Here is a 21455-nt window from a genome sequence, read left to right on the forward strand (position 1 = left end):
ATCAATAAAAATCAATCTCTCTGCAAACAGCAGAGAGAACAAAGTTCTGGAAGTCAGAGAGAACAGAGGTGAGTAATGGGTACCTGCCTTATCAGATACCAGAACCTGACTCACACCCAGGGCCAAGGGGAGCAGGGTCTGGTTTCAGTCGCAAGCCTCTGGGGCTGAGAGCTGGCAGCACCAGGACCCTCAACCCGGGAGATGGAACATCTGCTCCAGGAGAACAGGGGTCCCCAGATCTTTTCCCGTAGCCTGCACAGCTGGCAAAGCCCAGAGACTCCTTTGGTGGGGAGGGAGAGGGCAGCACACGGACGAGGCTGAGTACAGGGAAGCTGGTGTGCTGCTGCAAGCCACCTGGTCTCCTTCTGCAGGATGCCCACACCCCTCCACGAGGTTGGTGGGGCTGACCAGCACCCTGGAAGACACGCCTGAGCAGGGTAGGGGAGCCCCAAGCTGCTGGCACCACCCACACCCCTAAGGGTCCCTCAGCCTCTGGGTGCCCTCACCTAAAGATGAGTAGACAGCAGGGTCACCAGACAGGCCAAGAAGACTGTCACCACAGAAGGCAGAGCCCAGACAGACAGACAAGAGGAGCTTGGGGGAGCCCACTGCGCAGGAAGAAGGAAACAGGCAGACGGGGCTGTCTCCAGAGAGAAGGGCGGACAAGCCATCAGACGTCAATCATGACAGAAGGCAACCATTGGAAGGCAAGGGCACCACACCCCAGGATTCCGAGTGAAAACTGGTTCCCAGGCTCAGTGGACTCCACAGTCACACAGTAGAGTCCTCAAGCCAGAGGGTGGACCACATTGTCACTCGGAGGGCAAATGTCACCTGCTTCACCGGGTGACCTGTGCCGGGTCACCTCCCCCAGACGAGGCGCAGGGGGCTGCAGGTGAGAGCAGAAGGCACCCAGCAAACGGCACCCCCTCTCTGCCACCCCAGGGTCGCCTCTGCGCCCCCCCTGGTTCCATCCCCAGGAGAGTAGCGTGCCGTGCCATGCTGGGAGGCGGCCTGCTGCCAGCAGGGCTCACACCCAGTCGTGAATCTGACACCCTCCTCCCCAGCATAGATGAAAGGGGGCTCCTGCCACACGCAGCCCGCAAACCTCAATGCCCACATCCTTCTCTCCAGAGTGTCCTGGCATTCGTAATTGCATCCCTGAGGCCCCTGGTTTGGTAAGGTTTGAGTGAAAAAACAGGAGAACTCAAAGAAGAAAAAGAAAAGAGAAAGTACGAAAAGAGAAAAAAAGAGAAATCAAGAAGTGGTCCAAGGAGTGAGGGATGGAAAGCAAAGGGGAGTTGTTCTGTCTTCTCTCCAGATCCAGCCAGCCCCTCGCCCTCCTGCACAGCCAGACGTCCCACAGCGGGGCCTGTGTGCCTGCAGCTCTAAAAAAAGCCCAGAGGAGATAAGCAGCACAGCGCTCTGCTCGCGGAAGCCCCGACGTGGCCAGCACAGCCAGGCCCTCCCAATGGCTCCCAGCTCTAAGACACCAAGAAGCCAGGCTGCAGGCTCCCCACCAGCTCAGCTCCCAGTGCGGCAGCCCAGGCCCTTACAACCAATGATGAAGGCCAAAGACGGGGAGTGACGTGGGGACTGATGAGGCAGAGGGGCTGGCTGACGTCACAGAAAGCACAAACGAGAGAGCAGGGCTTGTCTTTTCTCAGGAAACACCATTCTGAGGCACAAAAGCACAAAGTCCAAAACTTTATCCCCTAAAGAACTGCGCTTGGGGGAAATACGCGATGTGCTATTTTGTAAATCCCACCCAGAGGTGAACTCATCGGAGTCAAGAGGGACTCGCAGAGGCTCTGACGGGAAGTGCTGCGCGCCCAGGTCCGTCCTGAAGCAGCAGCCTCGGTCACTCTTCTCCCTGAAGCTCCAGGTCCCCCAGCGGAAGGATGGATGGGCACGTGAGCACTGCCTCAGCCCTGGGTTTCTGAGGGTCAGCGCAGCCCAGCTCTTCAGGTCCGGTCCGAGCACCTGAGGTTCTTGTGGACAGGAGTCACGCCCACACGTGCACCTCACAGCCGGCAGCTAGGAGGCCGGGACTTGCCAGCTGATTCACGGCCACACGAGCCCTCCCTCTGTGGCCAGGGCCCATTCACCAGGCTCAGCAGTAAGGATAGACACGTGAGCATTAAACATGAAGCAGGTTTGGGTGCTCGATATAGGAAAAAGCAGACGTGTCTCTAACCATAACATACAGCGTTAAAAGAAAAGCAGGCAGACGCGAATCCTCACCAGAGGCTTTCTCAGCGTAATGTAAAGCATTTTTGCTGTTATGCTTTCCTGCCCTGGCTGGTCTTGCTTCATTGTCAACAGCAGCCTAGGACGCCATCACAAGGGCTTCTGGGCTGGCAGAGTGGAGGTGGTCAGAGAGAGGAAGCAGCAGATCCCAGACTTTGGGGATCCTGAGTGCAGCAGGAAGTCGGAGCGCAGGGAAACAGAAGAGGGGTGAAGAGCATCACGGAGCCCCTCCTGTGCGCCACACAGTGTGCCTGAGACGCCTGCCCTGCCTGATGCCCTACCTGATGCTCTATCAGGCTGAGCAGCCACGCGACGCCAGAGAGGCAGCCCAGGCTCAGAGGACAAGCCAGCTGATTGAGGCCACATGGCCAGTCAGAGGCAGGCAGACTCACTGCGCCCAGGTCTGCCAGGCTCTCAGCTTGCTTTGGCTCACCTGGGCCCAGTCCTCATCGGGCGCTCACTTCTTTTCATACGAAGCCCAAAGTGGGAGGGCAGGAAAGGGGCCCTCTTGAATGGAACAAGGAAGAGAAGAAATGGGACAGGAAGACATTGAGCCTTTGTGCCACACGGGAGGCTGCTCCTGGCACCACCACACTCCAAGACAGAGGCAGTGGGAGCTCACAGATCTGACGGGAAGGGGCCGAGGAGTGGGGGAGGAGCAGAGAAAACAGGGCTGCTTGCAGATTCACAGGAAGGAGGGCTGGAGACCAGGAAGGACTGGAGAAGATGTTTGCAATGGGCAGGGCTTGGAAAGTAACACCTTTTACATTCTGAGTGGCAATAAATCTTCAACCGTGGAGGCAAAGTAGGAATCTGAGGATTCTTCAGCACCACACCCAGTGAAGAAGGCGGTGACCCAGCAGGAGAGGGCAGGACAGCGCCCTTCTGGTCCAGAGCTACTCTCGGCTGTAAATTCACCTCCTCTCCCTAAGCGACTCTGAGGCTTTTCCAAACAGCTCATAAACGCACATGACACCTGCACGGCCTCCACGGATAAAGCTGTAATCACCCTCAGGCTGGGAAGTGATGTGGGCTGCAGACGTCTAAATGTGGCCTGTAGGTCACAGCTACTCACACAGGCCTGAAGGTGAACTGGATGGAAGGAAGTGGAAAAATTCTCAACACTTGTTTAAACTAAGCAGACAAACTATGGGAATCTTTTTTAAGTTTTTCAAACTGCTGGATTTTACTTTGATGTCTTTTTGATCTATATTTAATTTTTCTCCAAAAATTAAAACGAACAAGTGAACAGGAAAAGCAGACAACCTATCTCGCTGGTGCACACGGGGACTCAGGCTGGCAGACACGCACTGCCCGCCCCGCCATGCACCCGCGCACCCTGCAGCAGCCAGGGGGCAGCCCAGCCTGTGGGCCAGGCCTGAGCTCATCACTGAGGACGTCTCCCCGCCCACCTGGCAGAGGAGAACAAGGATAGTTCAGAGAGTTGAGATGGGCACCAGAAGGAGGAAACCAAAGAGAGCTCTCGCCTGTGTACTTCCACAGGAGGCACCCTTAGGAACCACCAAAGGTGGCCTCTAATCCTTTATTGTACTCCCTCCAAAACCCGGAAGCCCCAGCTTTACATTCAAAACACACAAAGGAGTATCAAATGAGAAATACTACAACTAAGGCTTTGTTACCGGGAGATCCGTTTATGAAGGCAATTAATGGCTTCCTGCGCCAATGAAGGGAGATTTCCGGAAGCTTTCCCTGAGGTCACATATGTTCTCCTATTTGTTTTGGCTTCACATTTCCTCCCAGCAAACCAAACAAAACAACAATAACAACAAGACAAGCCCGGGAGGCAACATAAGCGTCAGGCACCAGCCAACCTCAAACAGCTCTTCATCCAAAATTCAAGGAGTGTCAAGAAACTCAATAACCCCTTTGACAGCATGGTGGTCAAATACCCTTTAAGATTTGGGAATCCATGGCTAAGGCCAAACCTCACTTTTTTTATTAGTTTGGATAAGTTCGCTAGAGTTTCTGTAGTTTCTTCAAGATTCCAGAACTTTCTTTTAAAAATTGCTCCTTTGTTACATAGCTTTGAAAAGAAATCTCCCTAGCTCTGACAGAAGCACATGTTTATAGCGGTAAATGTCCCGAGGACAAGGGAGCAGCATCTTGTATCTGAGGAACTTGTGGAAGATGCTTCTCTCTAGCACAGCACCCCATCGTGAGGATCAGCAGCCATGTCTCCTGGTGGCACAGAGGTTCATGACATTCTCGGAGGCTGCTGTTCCCTTATAGCACACGCGAAGAGCAGAAAGGGGTCCTTGCCCCATAACTGACATGCTGGGTGACCTGGGAGAGCGGCCGTGCCTCTGAGAATCCCACTTTCCTCCTGCAGAAGATGGAGGTGCCAACAGCAGCAAAGGCACTGGGTTGCTGGGATGAGTAAATGCAATGATGGACGGAAACCCTCAGCCCGCCACTGAGTTAACAGTAAGGGCTGAGTACGTGCATCCTGTTTCACTCAGGGTCTGTTTTCCTCCACTTTGCTCTTGGACACTGGGGCATTCTCCTCCAACCCCTTCACTCAGTTGAGGACAGTCTACACTGTCCAGTGCTGAGAGAGCTCACCATCCAGTTCTGGAAACCAACACCCAATGCGTTCAGTACAACGTGTCTTTTCTATAACAAAGACACATTCTTTGATAATCAGGAAAAAAGTCTACTCCTTTAACAAAATTACAATGACGTGGAAATGAATGACTTCAATGCTTTTCAAGTTCCCTATAATCCAAGCACATGGCACCGGTGGGGGTGACGTGGGACAGCTCTCACTCTCCCAGATGGCCATCTCTCACCTTCTCTCTTGCCCCCTAACTCTGAACTGAGGACGTGGCTTGCTAAGTTGGTGGGACACCTGTCCACAAGCCCTGCCACATCCTCCCAGCCATGGTGTCTGAGCCCCAAGGCCCCACCGGGAAGGAAAATGCCAACCCCCGGGAAGGGCAAAAGGGTGTGGCCTCATGGCATGCCCCTGCTTCACACAGTGAAGACATATGATGCTAACAGTGAACCGCACTAGGAATGTCTGTTATATCTGAGTGCTAGGCAAATGGTTGTGTGTTCTCTTTTACGGTACCACAACTTCACAAATAAACCTTAAAAAAACAAGAAAAGAAAGAGAAATATGAAAAGAAGGAAAGGCTTGTTTAGTGTAAGAAGTGAAGAGGGCAGGAGAAGAACTCAGAATGGGTCCAAAATAAATGGCCTTTTGGCTTTTTCTTTCTACGATATGGACTTTTCTGACGAGATATTATCCTTGTATGAATTATCTAAAGTCACAATTCGAGATGGCACAAGAATAAAAGGTCAGACTAGTGCTTTTTCATTTGAAGCAAGACTTTATAAGGACTAACTGTATTTAAAAAGTACCGTTATCAGAAAAAAAAAAATTGTGTTGCGTATCGTGCCATTCACAACCAGGAACGGCCAAGAAATGAGACGAGGTCAAGGGTGAGGAGGCCATGGGGCACTTTTCCTCCTCAAAGAAGTGTGTGTTCCAGGGAACAATTCCCATGGTGAATGTTGGAGAAATTGCCGCAAATTTTATAGATCTATATATATATCAGCTTGTTTTCACACTGCCAAGTGTCAAAAGAGTACTTAAGATTAAACTCAATTGTTAGAAAGTGTGCAACAGCAAACTGAGATTAACATAAAAATGCACCGAAAAATGTTCCTGCTCCCCTATCACAAAAACACGGCTTTCAAGAAATTTTCAAATTAATTTGCAAACTATTATATAGACTGAGATCAATATTTCTTTGTAGAATGTATTTTACAGCAGGTTGGAACGACCATCAATGGAGTTTTAAAGAACACCCTTCACTTTAGCAGATTCTAAGGCACGTCTCAACACACAGGCTTCCTGATCAGCGTTTTACGCCTACTGCTGTGTGAGTGCACCTCCTTTCTCTGCCAGCTGCTCATGGACGCTGCTTATAGACTAGTTTAGAATCATGCTGCAAACCCTGACCACGAATGATGCAAGAAAAAAAAAATTGCTAAAACACCAGTAGGCGCAGCATTATCCTTCGACTCTGACCAATGGGAATCTGGTTACGAGCGAGTGAAACAACCAGCTTCAATTTCACGAGGGCACCCTGCCCCATGCGCCGTCTCTCAAGTTGGGTCGTTCCCCTAAAGGAAGAGAAGGGGTGTAACAGACCATAGGGACTGTCCTACGACCCTGAACTGTCATTGTCACATACTGTCTTTAGGACTAGTGAGTGGGACATTAAGAGACATTTATTCAGGAACTATTAAAAATCACATACATATATTTGATCTTTATAAGACGCCTGCAGAGAAGGCACTATTATCCCCTTCTGAGAAATGAGAAAAGAAAACTGAGATATTGAGCAACTTGCCAAAGGTCACAGAGTCAGTGGGTCACCAGGATTTCAGGTCCCCTCCATCCAAAACTGAAGTCCATGGTTTGTCTTTACGCTAAACCAGGAGTCCACATAAGTCTCAACAGGGTGAGCTTCCCAATCCAGAAAACTAATGTGAAGCCCACCTCTCCAGGGTTCACTGGAAAACGACACACATTTCCCACCTTTCCACGGCCGATCAAGCTTTCTGAACATCCCTCCCCACCCTACACCTGGATGAGCACCAGGAAATTGTCTTAAAATGCCCAGCTACACAAGGACTCAGTGTGTAGGCAAAAAATAACACTGGCAAAATGAACTCCAGAGAAAATGCAAACCAGCACTGTGTACTTTACATGGGCCAGAAGGAAAAATTGAGAATCTTCATCTACTATTTTAAAGCCCCCTCCATGGGCCCCAGTGTCCTGGGGCAAAGAGTCGCCTCTTGATGGGTGGGAGTGGAGGGTGAAGAAGCAGTGTGACGGTAGGAGAGAGAAGGGAGACTGTGGGCATCCCCGTGGGGGGCCAGGGCCCAGCCCCAGGGACACGGAGCGCCTTCTAGGAGCACTGCAGGGAACAAGCAGGCCATTGTGTTTGGGGAAAGGCCAGAACCGATCCTTGGCAGTCCTCAGAGAATCACTATGCAAAGAAAGAAATCTCTTCTTTGACACCTCCAGACTCGCTTCCAGCTCCCACTTCTTTGGAAGGGGTTGGGGAAGGTGAGGCAGTGGGGAGGTTTGACGGGGCCAGGGCGGAGGCTGGGGTAGGTGAACCCCCCTGTCCCGGCCAGCCCTGCCCACAGAATGAGCGAGTGTAGCAGGCCACAGGAAGGCTAGGGTCCAGGAGGTGCCGCAGAGCAAAAACCACAGAGACGGAGGCCTCAGGGCCCGGAGAAGGCAAGGGTCCAGCAGAGCTGCCCTCAAAACGCCGGCTGAAGAATCCATGTGGAGCAGTGACAACAGTTACCTTACACCCCAGGCCTTCAGGAGCGTCGTTTTATTCTCAGAAGGCCCAGTGGCCTGTGCGGAACAGTACTCTGGGTTGAAATCCTGGGTTGAAAGCAGGAGGTGAGATGTTTTACAGAAAAGGAAAAAAAAGTTTCCACGGCCACACAGATTTGGAAGACATTGCTTAAAGCATAATATTTGGAAATATTACAGATAGAATGAGAGATTTATAATCACAGTGGATGCTTTTTTGTTAATTAAGGAATGTAAAGGTGCTTACAAGCCAATCTCATTGACTCATTTCACCAATGAAATGCCTGCCCCGTGGACAAAGCGTGACCTGCCCGGGGTCCCACAGCTGGCTAGCAGCCCGGCCACACCACGGTGTGGAGCTTCTGGTCCAGCTCAGCACCCTTGCCCACAGGCTCTCACGCAGATCAGGGCCTGGGGTTCTACCTCCCATGAGCAACTTGCACTCCTGGAAGAACACACACTCTAGAGCTCACGACAGAAAGGATGTGCGTTTCTCCGAAACTTAAATAGCATCAAGCCCAGGCCCATTTCATTTCCAAAACAGATGCCCCAGGAAAAGAGCACCCGACTTCAACGGATCTGATAACACACCCCCTTTCTCTCCATACTCCCCCAGTGAAGTGGAGCCTCAAAGCGCCCCTCAGGGGAGCCTGGCCTCACCAGGGCTGGGCGCGCTGACTTACCTGTGCTGGGCATGTGGTTCACGCGGGCAGGGTTCAGCAGCTCCACTGGCTGGTCTCGGCCAGAAAGTCCATCTGGAGGACAGAGAAAATATGTGGCTTCAGAGGCTGCTCGCATTTCAGTGAAAATACTGCATACTCAGAGTCTTCAAGGAGCGACTCCTTGCAAACAATGGAAATGGACGCGTCCTTACTTTTAAAGGAGAACGGTTTTAATTCCATCACAGGTTATTTTTACTTGCTGAATCAGAAAACGAAAGCCCCTTTGCACAGAATAACCAAAACAGTCCTCTACTGAAATAGGCCACACAGACTTCTGGGCTGAGGGCATCTGGCTCAGCCTCGTTGGTTTACTTCAGTTCAGCAACCACATTATACCTACTTGTGTTTATCAGAAGTCAGCTTTTCTGCACAGCCCACAAACATTAAGATAATAAAAGCAGAAGAGCCACTCAGCCTCCTCCCAGATACGGACCCAAGGCCTAGGTGCTAACAGAAACACAGCCCCGGGAGCCCAGTGCCAACAGCTGTGGGGCGTGCTTGCAGGACAGCCAAGGAAACGGACTAAGACTCACAAATACGCTTTTAGGGAAATACTTGGCCATGTATTTACAAGCGAAGGAATCACGTCTTTTGAGTCCACTTTTAGCTTGTACTCAGACTGACTGCAGAGCCGGAACTGGCTCCCAGCCACACCTACACCTGGAGCGCGCTGCATGCAGACTGCCCAGATCCTCCACATTCTCTCAGGCAGCGGAGAAAGAAAACTGGCGAAACTTCCAGGAATCACACTTTTCTTTTAAAATTAGCTTCTGACAAGCGGTGTAACACGGCCTGCAGTAACAGGCACGTCCTCACTGATGCTGACGTGGCGGTCATCCTCATTACTGATTTAGGGGGAAAGCTCTGGTGTCACAAAGCAGCCATCAGCTCCCTTAGCCAGACTCTCAAATCATGACAAAAACAAATAACATCAGGTCCACTGACTTTGTAACAAAAGCTTGCTTTTTACCCTAAATGGATATTACCTTGCACAGCCTTCAAATTTCGTGTTACACAGCCCCTAGTGTCTTTGGAGACATGCAAAATCCGAAACCCCGAAGAGATCAAAAAGTGCGCTCTGAGATCTGAACCTGCCCGAGGAAAGGAGGGAGACATGAGGCCTTCTGAGGTGCCTGCCACGGAGGCCTGCGTGAGCCACGCTCACCGCACCCAGGGGAGAGAGACGGAGCTGCCCAGGCCTGCCGCCCGCAGCAACGGTGCTCCAGGGCAGCCCAGAGGACCAAACACCAGTGCCTGGAGTCCCCTCGCCCACACCAGCAACGCTCTCCCCGACGCTGGCAACTTTAAGGCGTTAAACAGCTTTAAGAAGATGTGAGGCACTGGGGGCTGAGACAGCCCAGGCCCCAGAGTCAGGAGAGGAGCAACAGGCCCGAGCTCTATCTGGAAAGCAAACAATCACCCCAACCATCAGCACCGATGGTTTTGCTCAGGAACACGGCCTCCCAAGACGCCTGGACCCTGAACAGCAAGCCCCACCCGTGTCACAGCAGCACCTTCACTGCCACCCAGAAAGAGACCTCGAGACATGGGTGGCAAGTTCTTATAAACCTTTCTTCCTGAAAATGAACACATGGAACTTATTTCCTTTATAAACAATTCAGAGAAGCATGTCCATATTTTATAAAATTCTAGTCCCATTGTAAACACTTTCAGAAACACCAGAAGGTGCTCTTGAAAACCCTGATGTAGCTGCCGCTCTACCCTGGGCTGGCGTCAGGAGCACGGTGCTCAGAAAGCGGTCCTGTCCGTGGCTCGTCACTGGGATCTGGGGATCCGTGGGGATTGGAGCGTTCTTTGTGGCTTCCACTAGCCAATACATGTCCCCTGAACTGCCCTCTTCCACTGTCACCTCCTCAATGTCCACCTTCAGATTCCATCTGAGTGAAAGCTCTAGAGGCAGAAACAGTTTAGGAACCCTGAAGCCAGCGCAGTGTCCTCGTTTTGCAAATGAGGCAAGTCCAGCTTCCAGCGGCAGTTAGAGGCAGCCCCGGGGCGGGGCCAGCATCCCAGCTCACGCAGTGACCTTTTCTCCAGTTTGGGAGTGAGCTGCTTACGTCTGCCCCCAGCCCTGCAGGGCTAATTACTCCAAAGCCATGTGCACAAATGGTGCATAATACATGCTACTTTGACCCACGCTAAAGCAGGAAGATGCATCAAATCTCAGTGCAATCAATTCAGAGTGTAAGTTACGGATATGTGGTATCAGTGTATTCACAAGTATGGCCCATGTGTTTTAAATCAATGTATGGCTCAGCTGAGTCAGCTCACACGAAATTTCTGGGCACTTAGACTGGGGTTAAGTCCCAGTTAGTCATCAGAAGTAAATTAATCGTATGTATGAACTAGCTGGCACACCAGAAAAGGTCGTTTGATAAGAGCATGATGGATTCCATATATAAGCCTAAAGCTTGACAGGCCCCACCCGGTTCCGTGAGAGGGACACTGCTGGGCTGGCTGGCACGGCACCCTGTAAATTTAAACCCTGACCCTGACAGTTTCACATCCTTGTGGAATGATGTCAGACTTAGAAAGATCTGGAATGAAAACCACTCTGACTTGCATTAGGTTAATATTAAGCGCCTCGCCTCTCCAGAGAAGGGCCACCATGTGAAACTGTCTGAAAACAGCAGGAGGGTCTCTGAATACATATGTACTGCAGAGGAGCCATCATGGACATCGGCCTGTCACGCAACATTTCCAGCGCAAAGCAGGAAGCAGCATGAGCCCTCGATAGCTGGAAACATCACCAGCAGCCCTGTGCTGTTCTCTCTCCTGGCTCCTCTGCAAATCACCATTCACCCAGACACCATAAGCAGACGCCGCATTCCTTGTTAGGAAAGAGGGTTACAGAAGCCAAAAACTACAAGGTATTTTCACAGAAGAGTGCTGATGGAACAGCAGTGGGCAGGCCCTGCCCCACAGAGCTGGGCAGTGCCCCAGTGCCTGGGAGGTGTCTCTGGGCAGAAGCAAGCAATGGCACAGTCACCAAGCACAGACCAGATGCAGGGAGGTGGTGCACAGAGAAAGGAATGGGTTCCTGGGTATCCAGACAGGCATCCATATCTCCTAATACTGGCTCCGGAGGCCTAGCGTTAGCTGGTTCGGGTGCCCAGACCTCAAGTCTTGAATGTACAGCCCTGGGCATGTGGTGAGGACCCCAACATCACAGGACAAAGACCCAGGCTTGGGGCCACTGGGAGCAGAGAGGCATGCAGGGCCCTCCTCTAGCCTCTGAGGATTCAAATCTAATTACCGAGAAAAGATGCGCCAACTCCCCATGACCCCTGCAGCGGGGCCCTGTGTGTGCGGGTGATGGGCAGCACCGATGTGAAAGTACACAGACAAGAAAGTTGGCCACGCCGACGGAGTGAAGCAGCATCGTCGCTCTGCATCACGGGGACCAGAGCCGTATCTAAACATACGTGGAGTATGTGGCCGTGCCCAAGAAGACAACACTCTGACCTGTGAAACTACACACAACTGCTTCTTGATATTCTATTACTTGAGACACCACATTCCAGAGTGAGCTAACAGGAAATGAGTAATGAGGAGCGTAATTTCCACATTTACCTGCCTCTTTGTTGAAATTTCTAATACTGGGGAGAAAGCAGTGGTAGGAAACTAAACACTTACATGCAAGGAGACAGGGAAGAAGGGAGTCAAAGTACCACTTCCCCTCGCGCCATGGAACACTGAACACCAGCTGCAAGCAGGCTTCCTTCCTGAGCCATCTCCACCTGAGGATCTCACTGTGGAACCCCACTGGTGGGACCATGGTACTTCATGTCCTCAAATGGTGTTTGAATTAGCTCAGGGAGTAGAAGATGAGCGCCACATGCAGAAGAGGGGAAGCTGGGAGCACGAGTGTCCTCCGTGTCTCCTCCACCATGTGACTCACCACGAGTGTGCACACAGAACACAGTCGCACACGCAAATGGAGCTGACTGAATCACGCTTGCAAAGGAACAGCACGGTCAGTTTCGGTATTATAGGATCCAGCTTAAATGTCATGGTTCGCTGTAATTCAGTATCCTCCCGATGGACACAGCTGGCTTGCAGAATTCCACCCTGTGTGATATGCAGGAGGTGTAGCTAACTAGAATCATGGTCTGCAGAGCCACAGGAACCTTCCAACCTGCCCGGCCTTCTCCCCTGCCTGAGCGCTGTGCCCAAGGCCATGCAGTTAGTGCCCCAGTTCTGTGTCACAGAGACCAGTCACAAGCCTGAACTGGACCTGGGGCAAAAGGTTACTCACCAAGACCAGTGCCATTCAACCCAGGGCTTCAAATCACAAAGGCCGAATTCCTCCTGGCCTCAGGAATGTGCCCTAATCACGATTAAGATAGAGGGAAGAAAGGAGGAAAAGAAGAGACAACAACAGGAAAAAGAGAAGAAAAGGGGAAAAAATAGAAATGAAGGCACATCACCATTATAATTTATGCCCTCCTTCACTTTTCAGGCCCACAAGGTCTTCTGCAGAACTCGCTGGAAAATCAGGCAGGTAGAGAGCCACAGGCCCAGGGAGGCCCCACAATGAAGACCTACGCAGCAGCCTGCCCCGGCCCATCCCAAAGAACACGGACCAGGGTCAGGGGTCAGACCATGCAGTCACCCAGTGGGTACTCGCATAATGCAGACACTGGGCAATTTCTATGACAACTCCCACAGAATCTATAGGACAAAAAAAAAAAAACAAAAACTACAGATACTGAATGAAAAGGCTCAAGCCCTTCCCTGAAACACATAATTAAAGAGGATCTGCATTTTACTGCCAACAAGAAATGACGGTTCTTGGACCAATAAAGATAGGACATGAAAAACACACACACAGGTTACCTAATGAGAGATGGGGAGGGCAGGGGAGGGGAGAGAAGGGAGGAGGAGCGGAGGAAGGATAAGGGGAGGGGAGGGGAGGGGAGGGGAAGGGAGAAACTGTGTGATTCCCACAATTGGGAAATGGTTTCCTAACCACCCCCCACACTACCCAGCCTACCCTAGTGGGATGAAGGGGCATCTCACTGAGGTTAAATTTGCCCTTTTCGGATGACAAATGACACCAAGCATCTTTTCACATGGTTACTGGCTGTTCTGAATTCAAGTCTTTTGTCCATTTTTTTGTTAATTGGGTTGTCTTTTTCTTACTGCTTCAGAGGAATTCTTTAAAAATTCTGACCAGGAATCCTCTGTCAATGACATGTTGCAGACATCATCTCAGAGACTATGCCTTCTCTTTCCTTAAGGTCGCATTTATCAATCTTTCTTGTAAAGCTTATTTACACTTTCTGTGTCAGATTTAAGAAATTCTTCCCTCCCTGGAGGTTGCAAAGGTATTTTACCATACTGTCATCTGAAAGTTTTGTGGTTTTCCCTTTTATGTGTACATTTCTCTCTGATATTGACTTTCGTATACGGTACGAGACAGGGGTTTTTGTTTTTCTGTCTTTTTCCACGAGAACAGCCAAATGTCCCATCACCATTATTAAGATGTCTTACTTTCATCACTGATCAGCAACATTAGTTCTGTCAACAAGCCAGATCTCTGTCCCACTGGCCAATCTGTTTATATCTGTGCCAATAATCACACTGTCCTAACTACCACAACTTTATAGTAATTCTTAGATCCAGCAAGGCAAGAATCCCTTTTTTCTTCAGAATTATCTGGGGCAATATTAGTCCTTTATTCCATGACACAAAGTTTAGAATCAGCTTGTCAAGTTCCACCAAAAAAAAAGAAAAAGAAACCTCTGACCGGGACTGCACTATATCTAGAATTTGGGGAGAAGAGAATCTTAAGAATATTATGTCTTCCAATCCATGAATTTAGAATATCACTTCATTTCATCTGTCTCAGAAAAGTTTTAGAATCTTGAGTGTAGAGCTCTTGAACATCTAGATCTATTCCTAGGTATTTGATGTTTTAAGTAAAATATTATAATTGGTATTTTAAATTTTGATTTCTGTCTGCTGGTATATAGAAATACAATTAATTTTTATATATTGGTTTTGTATCCCAGCATCTTGCTAAACTTATATTCATTCTAATCATTTATCTGAAGTTACTCTGAATTTTCTACATGCAGAATCTTGTCACCTACGATAATCACAGTTTGTGTCTTCCCCTCCAGGCCTCAGGTCTTTTCTTTCTTTTTCTTGCCTTATTCTATTGGCTGGGACCTATGGTATTATTGAATAGAAACTGGGATAGAGGACACCTTTGTATTGTTTCTGATCTTACTGGGACTGTTTTCAATGTTTCACCAGTAAGTATCAGGCTTGCTGTGGGTTTATGACAGATAATTTTATTAGGTTAAGGAAGTTCTCCTCTATTCCTAGTCCACCAAGACTATTTTCAAGTCATATACGCATGCCAAATTTTATTGTTTTCTTGTATCAATTCATATTAATGAATAATTTCCCCTTCCATCTGGAAATATGGTGAAATTTCTTTTCTCACGTCAAACCAACTTTGCATTCCTGCAATAAACCGACTTGGTCAGGTCCAGTGAGTTTTGAGGCAGAGAATAAAGTCATACAGATATTAAGGGATTCCAGCTAGGCCAGCTAGGATTCCAGCTAAGGAGCTTTTCTACTTTTGACTCCAAAGAGTTGGAGACCTATCCCCACATTTCAGTCTTAATTCACACTTCATCAGTGGTCATGAATATAAAAGACTTAGATAATATTCTCAAATGTGTTTAGTGGGGATTGTTTAATGTAGATGAAAAAAGTGAACTGGGGGTGACAGAGCTGCATGTCACCCGCTTTATGTAACAGCCGTGTACATATGTCATCATTTTAACAGAGCTGGTTCTCAGACACATGGTAACGGAATCTCGGGTGTTGGCGGCAGTAATAATTCAAAGTCTTTATTCTAGCCAATCTTAGTATCCATTCTTATTTTTTTATGCAAACTTTTTACTTTAGAACAGTTGTGGATTTACAGAAATATTAAAAATAATACAGAGAGTTCTTGCATACTCTGCACCCCGCCTCCCCTCCGATTGACATCTTACATTAGGATGGTACATCTGAGTTATCATTAACTCAAGTCCAGACTTCATTCAGGTTTCCCCAGTTTTTCCCTGATGTCCTTTTTCTGTCCCAGGACCCCATCCAGGAATCCACATGACATCTAGGTGTCACACCTCCTGAGGCTCCTCTTGGCTGTGATAGTTCCTCAGACTTTCCTTGTTTTTGATGGCCTGGATCATTTTGAGGAGAATTGGTCAGGATTTTGTCAGATGTCCCGCAATCGCGGTCTGTCTGACATTCTTCTTGTGATTGGAGTGGGGTTGCGTGTTTTCAGAAGAAAGACCACAGAGGTGAAGTGCCATTCTCATCACATCATGTTGAGGGTAGAGACCACCAAGATGACACATCACTGTTGATGTTGACCTTGATCACCTGGCTGAGGTGTGTTCCTCAGGTCTCTCCACCATGAAGCTGCTCTTTATCCTTTCCATCAGACACTTAAAAATTACACGAGCTTTCCTCCTCCCTTACTTCTCAGGAGTTATTACAAGATGAGCAGACCCACTCAGGGAGGCAGCGTGGAACACCCGAGACAGAGAGCAGCCTAGGTCTGGGTCCCAAAGGAGAGGGCAGGAGCCAAGGTGCAGACAGGCAGGGCCAGGCCAGAACCGTACCAGAACCGCTGCTGGTGCTCGGGGAGAGCTGGGTGTGAAGGCTCTGAAGTCACCAGCCTGGTTCAAGCCAGCTCTGCCTGCACGCAAGCCGTGAGCCTGGCCCTCAGTCTGAATTTCTCAGGCTCTCTGAAGCAGGGCCAGCCACAGGCCTGCTTGGAAGATGGGTGTGAGAGGTGGTCCTGCATCTCAAGGGCTACCCAGGGCCTGGCGAGTAGTCAGCACATTTCTAGTCATAAGAATGATGGCATTCCTCCCCCTTCCTCCTCTTCCCCCTCTCCTCTAATCTTCTGTGAACTCTAATCTAAGAGGGAACTTGCTAGAATGTCTGCAAAGGAAATGAGTTCCTCCCTAGTAAATGTGTGAGCCCCAGTGTCTGGTGCCGGCTTTCATGCTGCCGCTGGGATCCGCTTATTGCTCCCTCATACGTGTGTGACAAGCAGGAGGTTCTGGAGGGGGAGATGGCACCATTTCCTGGACTGGGGGCCGGGCACTGTGCCAAGGGAGGCGGCCTCGAGATGGAGCAGACGCAGTGGATACACTATGTTCTGAATGGGGGGGCCTCAGCTGAGAAGGAGGCGTCGCGCCCTTCCTGTCATTTCAAATCTGGAACCATCTGCGGTTCTAGAAGGGTGATGGCAGCCTCCCTCCGATGTGTTGGGGATACTGAATGCATAAGTGCCCGAGGGCTGATGTGGAACAGCAGAGGCCCCAGGTACCCTTAAACTTTAACTTAATGAGAAAAGTCAGAATTCGTGCAGTAGGAATGTGTATGTGTGTGTGTGTTGTTATTAAACTCAACAAGGGAAAAAAGATTTTTAAAACAGATTAGCCTTTACAAGGACAAATAATTACAAGGTTCTCTCTTCTAGTGAAAGACATTCAGGCCTGTCTGTGGCCTGAATGAAGATGGAAGGGAAGCCTGTCTGCTTGCAGGCCTGGTCTCAGGAAGACAGCCTCCGGGCCAACAGCACACAGCAGGTGTCTGTGAGAAAGCACTGCGGGCAGAGGCTCCCCCGCTGAACACTCCCCCATCTTCTGCAGGACCTGGTGGGGTGCACGATTATGCACAGCCCCCCTCACATAGCGTGCAAGTCAGGGTGGAATTACTGGCGTGTCTGTCTGGATTCAGCAGCCAGCATGCCTTCCCAGGATGTCAACGTGAAGCGACAATTCCTGCCCCTAACCTGAGTGACCTATGGACCCGTTTTACTGGAAATTTGATCCCCTTATTCATTTAAATGATAAAAGGGAACTCAGTACACAGAAATGTCAGCTCATAGATGGAAATGATTCATCAGGTCAGCAAAACACTCAATTCCCCCTTCCCTTGACCTGAACGACTCAGAGGGGTCTCCAACTCCCACTGCAAGCAGAACTTGCCCCTCCTATCCCATCTCCTTCCTCTCTGCTCTGCTCCCAGCCTCCTCTGTTGAATGCCCCTCCATCCCTCTGGGCACCCCCCCCCCCCACCATCCCTCGTCCTCCCTCCCTCTCACAGCCCACCTCCAGCAGTGCCCTGGGCCCAGCTCACACCGCACCTGCCCTGACGCTCCATAGACTCAGGCCAACCAAACGGGCACCTCCCTGGGTGAGCTCTGCTGCCAGCCTCCAGAGTCCCAATCCATTAAATGTTTCTTTTCTTCAGCGTGCAAATTATTGAAAAATACCAAAGTTCTGTAATAAAGCTTGTGTCTGCCCATTAATATGAATTAAACTTTAATGAGGTAAGTGCTGTGAATTCCTGAGGCACGTCCCACACAGTTTATGTGTATTTATTACAGAAAATGAAAATGGAAGATATATTCTTGTTTCTAAGCAATATTTTTTCCTTCAGGAAAATCAGGCAGACTTTTAAAACGTCAAGGCTAATCTATGGAGTATTCTTGTCTTCCTCTAAAAATCAAAACTAGCTCTAGCTGCCAGTTATAGGAAATATGAGTTTAAAGGGACATGTTCAAGGGAGACCAGGGGGCTACGATGTGCAGGTGGGAAAACTCCAGGACAAGTGGCCCAGCTCCTTCACGGGGATGGGGTGACCTGCTACAGGTTAGAGATCTCAGACATGTCAGTCAGTCACGTCTGCATCCTGACTGGAACAGACAATTGTCAAAAGACATTTTTTAAGACAACCAGTAAAAATTGAACAGAGCTTGCGTATAAGATGATATTTGGGAATTATTTATTCACTTTGTTGAGTATGATAATGGAAATGTATCCGTTAGAACCACAAATAAGTATTTATGGGAAAATGCTGTGGCATCTGGAATTTGTTTTAAATGCTCCAGGAATTAAGGTAGGGAAGGGGGACCAATGAAGTGGGAATGGTGCAAAAGCTCAGGATTTTGACGGCTGGAGATGGGCACAGGGGGACCACTATATGAACTAATGTCTCTCTTTTTTCCTATGTGTGTGAAATTTTTCATAATAAAACTTTTCAAGCGATGCCAAGAATAAAGACAAGCCCTCATTTCCTATTCCATAGCACTTGTCCTCCTTAACATCTGTTCGATCATCAGTCTAACTAGTTGTCTCACTAATAGTCGTAACAATCTTCAGGTTATTACCAGCCCTAGCTGTGCAAGCAAGCAAACGGTCCCAGTTAACATTCCACGCAGCAAACAGGTCCTGGGCAGCTGAGATGTGACGATGAACAGGACACGGGGCCCTGCCTAAGTCCAGCTGAACTCAGCTCGTGTGGGCAGGGCCTTGGCCTGCTCTGCACCCCGACACGGGGTCTACGTGACGCCGGCCGGTGGACCCCCCAGGCCCTGCCCTGCTTCTCTTGCACCCCCACCAAGGCTTACTTTCTAACACCTGAATTCATAAAGGGCAAACAGGCCCAAGCGTGCAAATGGCCTTGGCCCCAGACGCTGGACACCAAGCAGGATGGCTGAAGCTAAGAGAAAAGAAAACAGGGAAGGAAGAGTCACAGCCCAGGACTCAGGAGTTTTCTTTGGGAAAATTCAAAAGTGGAAAACTGCTGCCTCACCTACACCTGTTTGAGATACGATCCACAAAACCAGAGAGCTTTGGGCAGGAGGAAGGAACTACGGCGAGCCCTGACCACCAGGTGCAAGGAGGAATACGGATAATGCAGACCGCGCACAGCCATGAGCACCCCGAGGGCAGAGTGGGGCCTGTCCTGTCCCCACAGAGTCCTGGACCGAGCACACAGCTGAACAACGCTGACCGAGCGAGTGACAGAGCAGGGACACGAGGGAGCGAGTCAAAGAGAACAGCTTTGCGGGTGGGTGCTGCTGGAGTCCGGGCAGCCGCATTCTGGAAGGTCAGATGAAGCCGCACTCCGTTCTCTCTGGCTGGAGGGGACGTTTCCTGGAGGGAGCTTCTCAGGGAATCTTTCAGACACTTCTCCAGGGACTGGTCTGGTCCTTCTCCTTGCTCCCTAAGTGAGACAACACCGAGATGGACAGCTCTCAGCTGCTCCCCACCGAGCAGCACAGCCCAGCTCAACCGTTAATAAGTGATTTAGAAAATCAGGAGAAAATGTCCCAGCCTGCCTTTGAAAACAGATCCGTCTCTGCTCCGGAGAGGATGTCCATCTGCCCTGTGGGGAGGATGCAACCGGCTGAGTCATTCCCAAGCTGTCTGTAGAGTCCTAGAGGCGGAGGAGGGGAAAATAACCTCGGAAGTAAGATGAGCAGATTTCTCAGAGTCTGTATAAGAAATAATACCCAACAGAATTGACACGGGGCCACCGCAAAGAACACACAGCAAATTCGTACGTATCTCGATGACTAACACAAAAGTTTTCTGGATGGGTTCCCTTGGATGAAGTTAGTAAGGACAAAAAGTAAGGTAGTTATCAGCAGACTGGAAATTAGCTCTGCTATGTCTGGTGCATAACCACACTTTCTCCCACTGCTCAGACCGACCTGCGCGTCTGTGAAAACCCGAAGGCAAACTTTCTAAGTGTCTCCATCAGGGCGGTTTTTCTGCAGGCGTCTGATTTTCTGGACTAATGCCTCTTAACTGCCAAGCAGCCTAATGAACAAAATTCCTACCTGAATTCAAGCCCTCACCTGGACAGAGCGACTCCTGCGAGGGAGGAGGCTGTGTCCTGGAGGTCGCGCGGCCCCCTGGTACCTGGGGTCAGACAGGCTGGCTTCCACCCATGTACAGGTTCACTAGTAATCACGTTACTTAAACTCAGACTCAGGCTCCTCATCTGTTAAGTGGAGATGTAGACTGATGGAGGGAGTAAATAAAACACCTCCTCGAGAACAGAGCACAAAGTATGTTCCTCCCACACTTGAGTGACGCCAACTCACAGTCCTGCCAGAACACGGGACATATGTGTGGTCCCACGTCAGGCCAAATCTGACTCAGGCCAAATCGTCTCCTGAAAATGTGAGTCAGCAACTAAAACCACTTGATGGATGAGCATCCTCCCAGAACACTTTCCGCAATGCTGAGCATTAAAATTTAGCTGAAAGGTGTTTGTGGTTAAGTGACAGGAAGCCAGAAAATAGGTACATATTAATAAGCAGCTAATGAGTAATGAGTCACTAACTCATAACAATAAACCAAAAATGGCTGTTTAGAGAAAGTCTGCGCAGTTACCTGCGCTAAGTCCGTGGCTGGATTGCATTTAAGGGGGAATGCGCCCCAGGAGGCCTGGGCAAGATGGAAAACAGAGCCGGGGGCCTGGCTCCCCCTTTCTCCAGCAACACTGGCCCCTAAAGCATTTCCCGTTCTTAGAGAAAAAGGATTCTTTGCCCTGCTTCCTTAATGCAACGTTTCAGAAGTGTCAGCACCTGGCAGACTCAGGTAATGCTCCACCACGCTAGGCATGTAGGGACCGGGAGGAGCCGGCCTGACCCCCAGTGCAGCTGCCCAAGGGACACGCGGCCCTGGTGGTCCGCTTGGCAGATGTCTGCTGACAGCGTGCTGTAGTGACGGCCAACAGGCACCCTGGGTTGAAGGACTTTCTCCCCGAGTACTCTTCAGGACAATATTTACTTCAATTCACTAAAAGCATATTTCATCTTTCTAAACTATTATGCTCACCAGATCTTGCCAGAACTAAACAACAATGCAATAAAGTCTACATTCTAAATTAGAAATAACAGCCCACTTATATCGGGCGCTAATGATGAGTCAGACACTCGTCGGACTGTTTCATGCACATTAGCTCATTCAGTCCTCACAGGGAAACGAATGGCATAAATACTATTACTGCCCCATTTTAAAGACGATGAAACTGAGAGAGACAGAGAGCATGAAGGTCATCTTGATCAAGGTCAGAACCAACCGCAATTCTGTCTCTCCACACTTACCCAGTCAAGCTACAGGGTCCATACCACATCATTCATTCATTCATTCATTCAACAAATTTCACTGAGCTAGCTATTGAGCAATTGTCATTGCCGTGTTCTAACGTGTGAAGGGATACAGCCTTCAACAATATTGAGTCCATGCACCCCAACCTTC

General features: G+C 49.6%; 1 protein-coding gene across 10 annotated transcripts in view; it reads right to left on the reverse strand.

The window, feature by feature from the left end:
* HDAC4 (histone deacetylase 4) overlaps positions 1-21455 on the reverse strand; it is a 326578-nt gene that overhangs the window by 164126 nt on the left and 140997 nt on the right. For all 10 annotated transcript variants that reach the window (XM_070618804.1, XM_070618796.1, XM_070618799.1 and 7 more), the window contains one exon: positions 8299-8370. In XM_070618804.1, coding sequence (XP_070474905.1) covers positions 8299-8311 — 13 coding nt within the window. In that variant the 5' untranslated portion in view covers positions 8312-8370. The remainder of the gene's footprint in view (positions 1-8298; positions 8371-21455) is intronic.

This window comes from Equus przewalskii, chromosome 5, assembly GCF_037783145.1.
Source record: "Equus przewalskii isolate Varuska chromosome 5, EquPr2, whole genome shotgun sequence".
In the NCBI taxonomy this organism is placed as follows: Eukaryota; Metazoa; Chordata; class Mammalia; order Perissodactyla; family Equidae; genus Equus; species Equus przewalskii.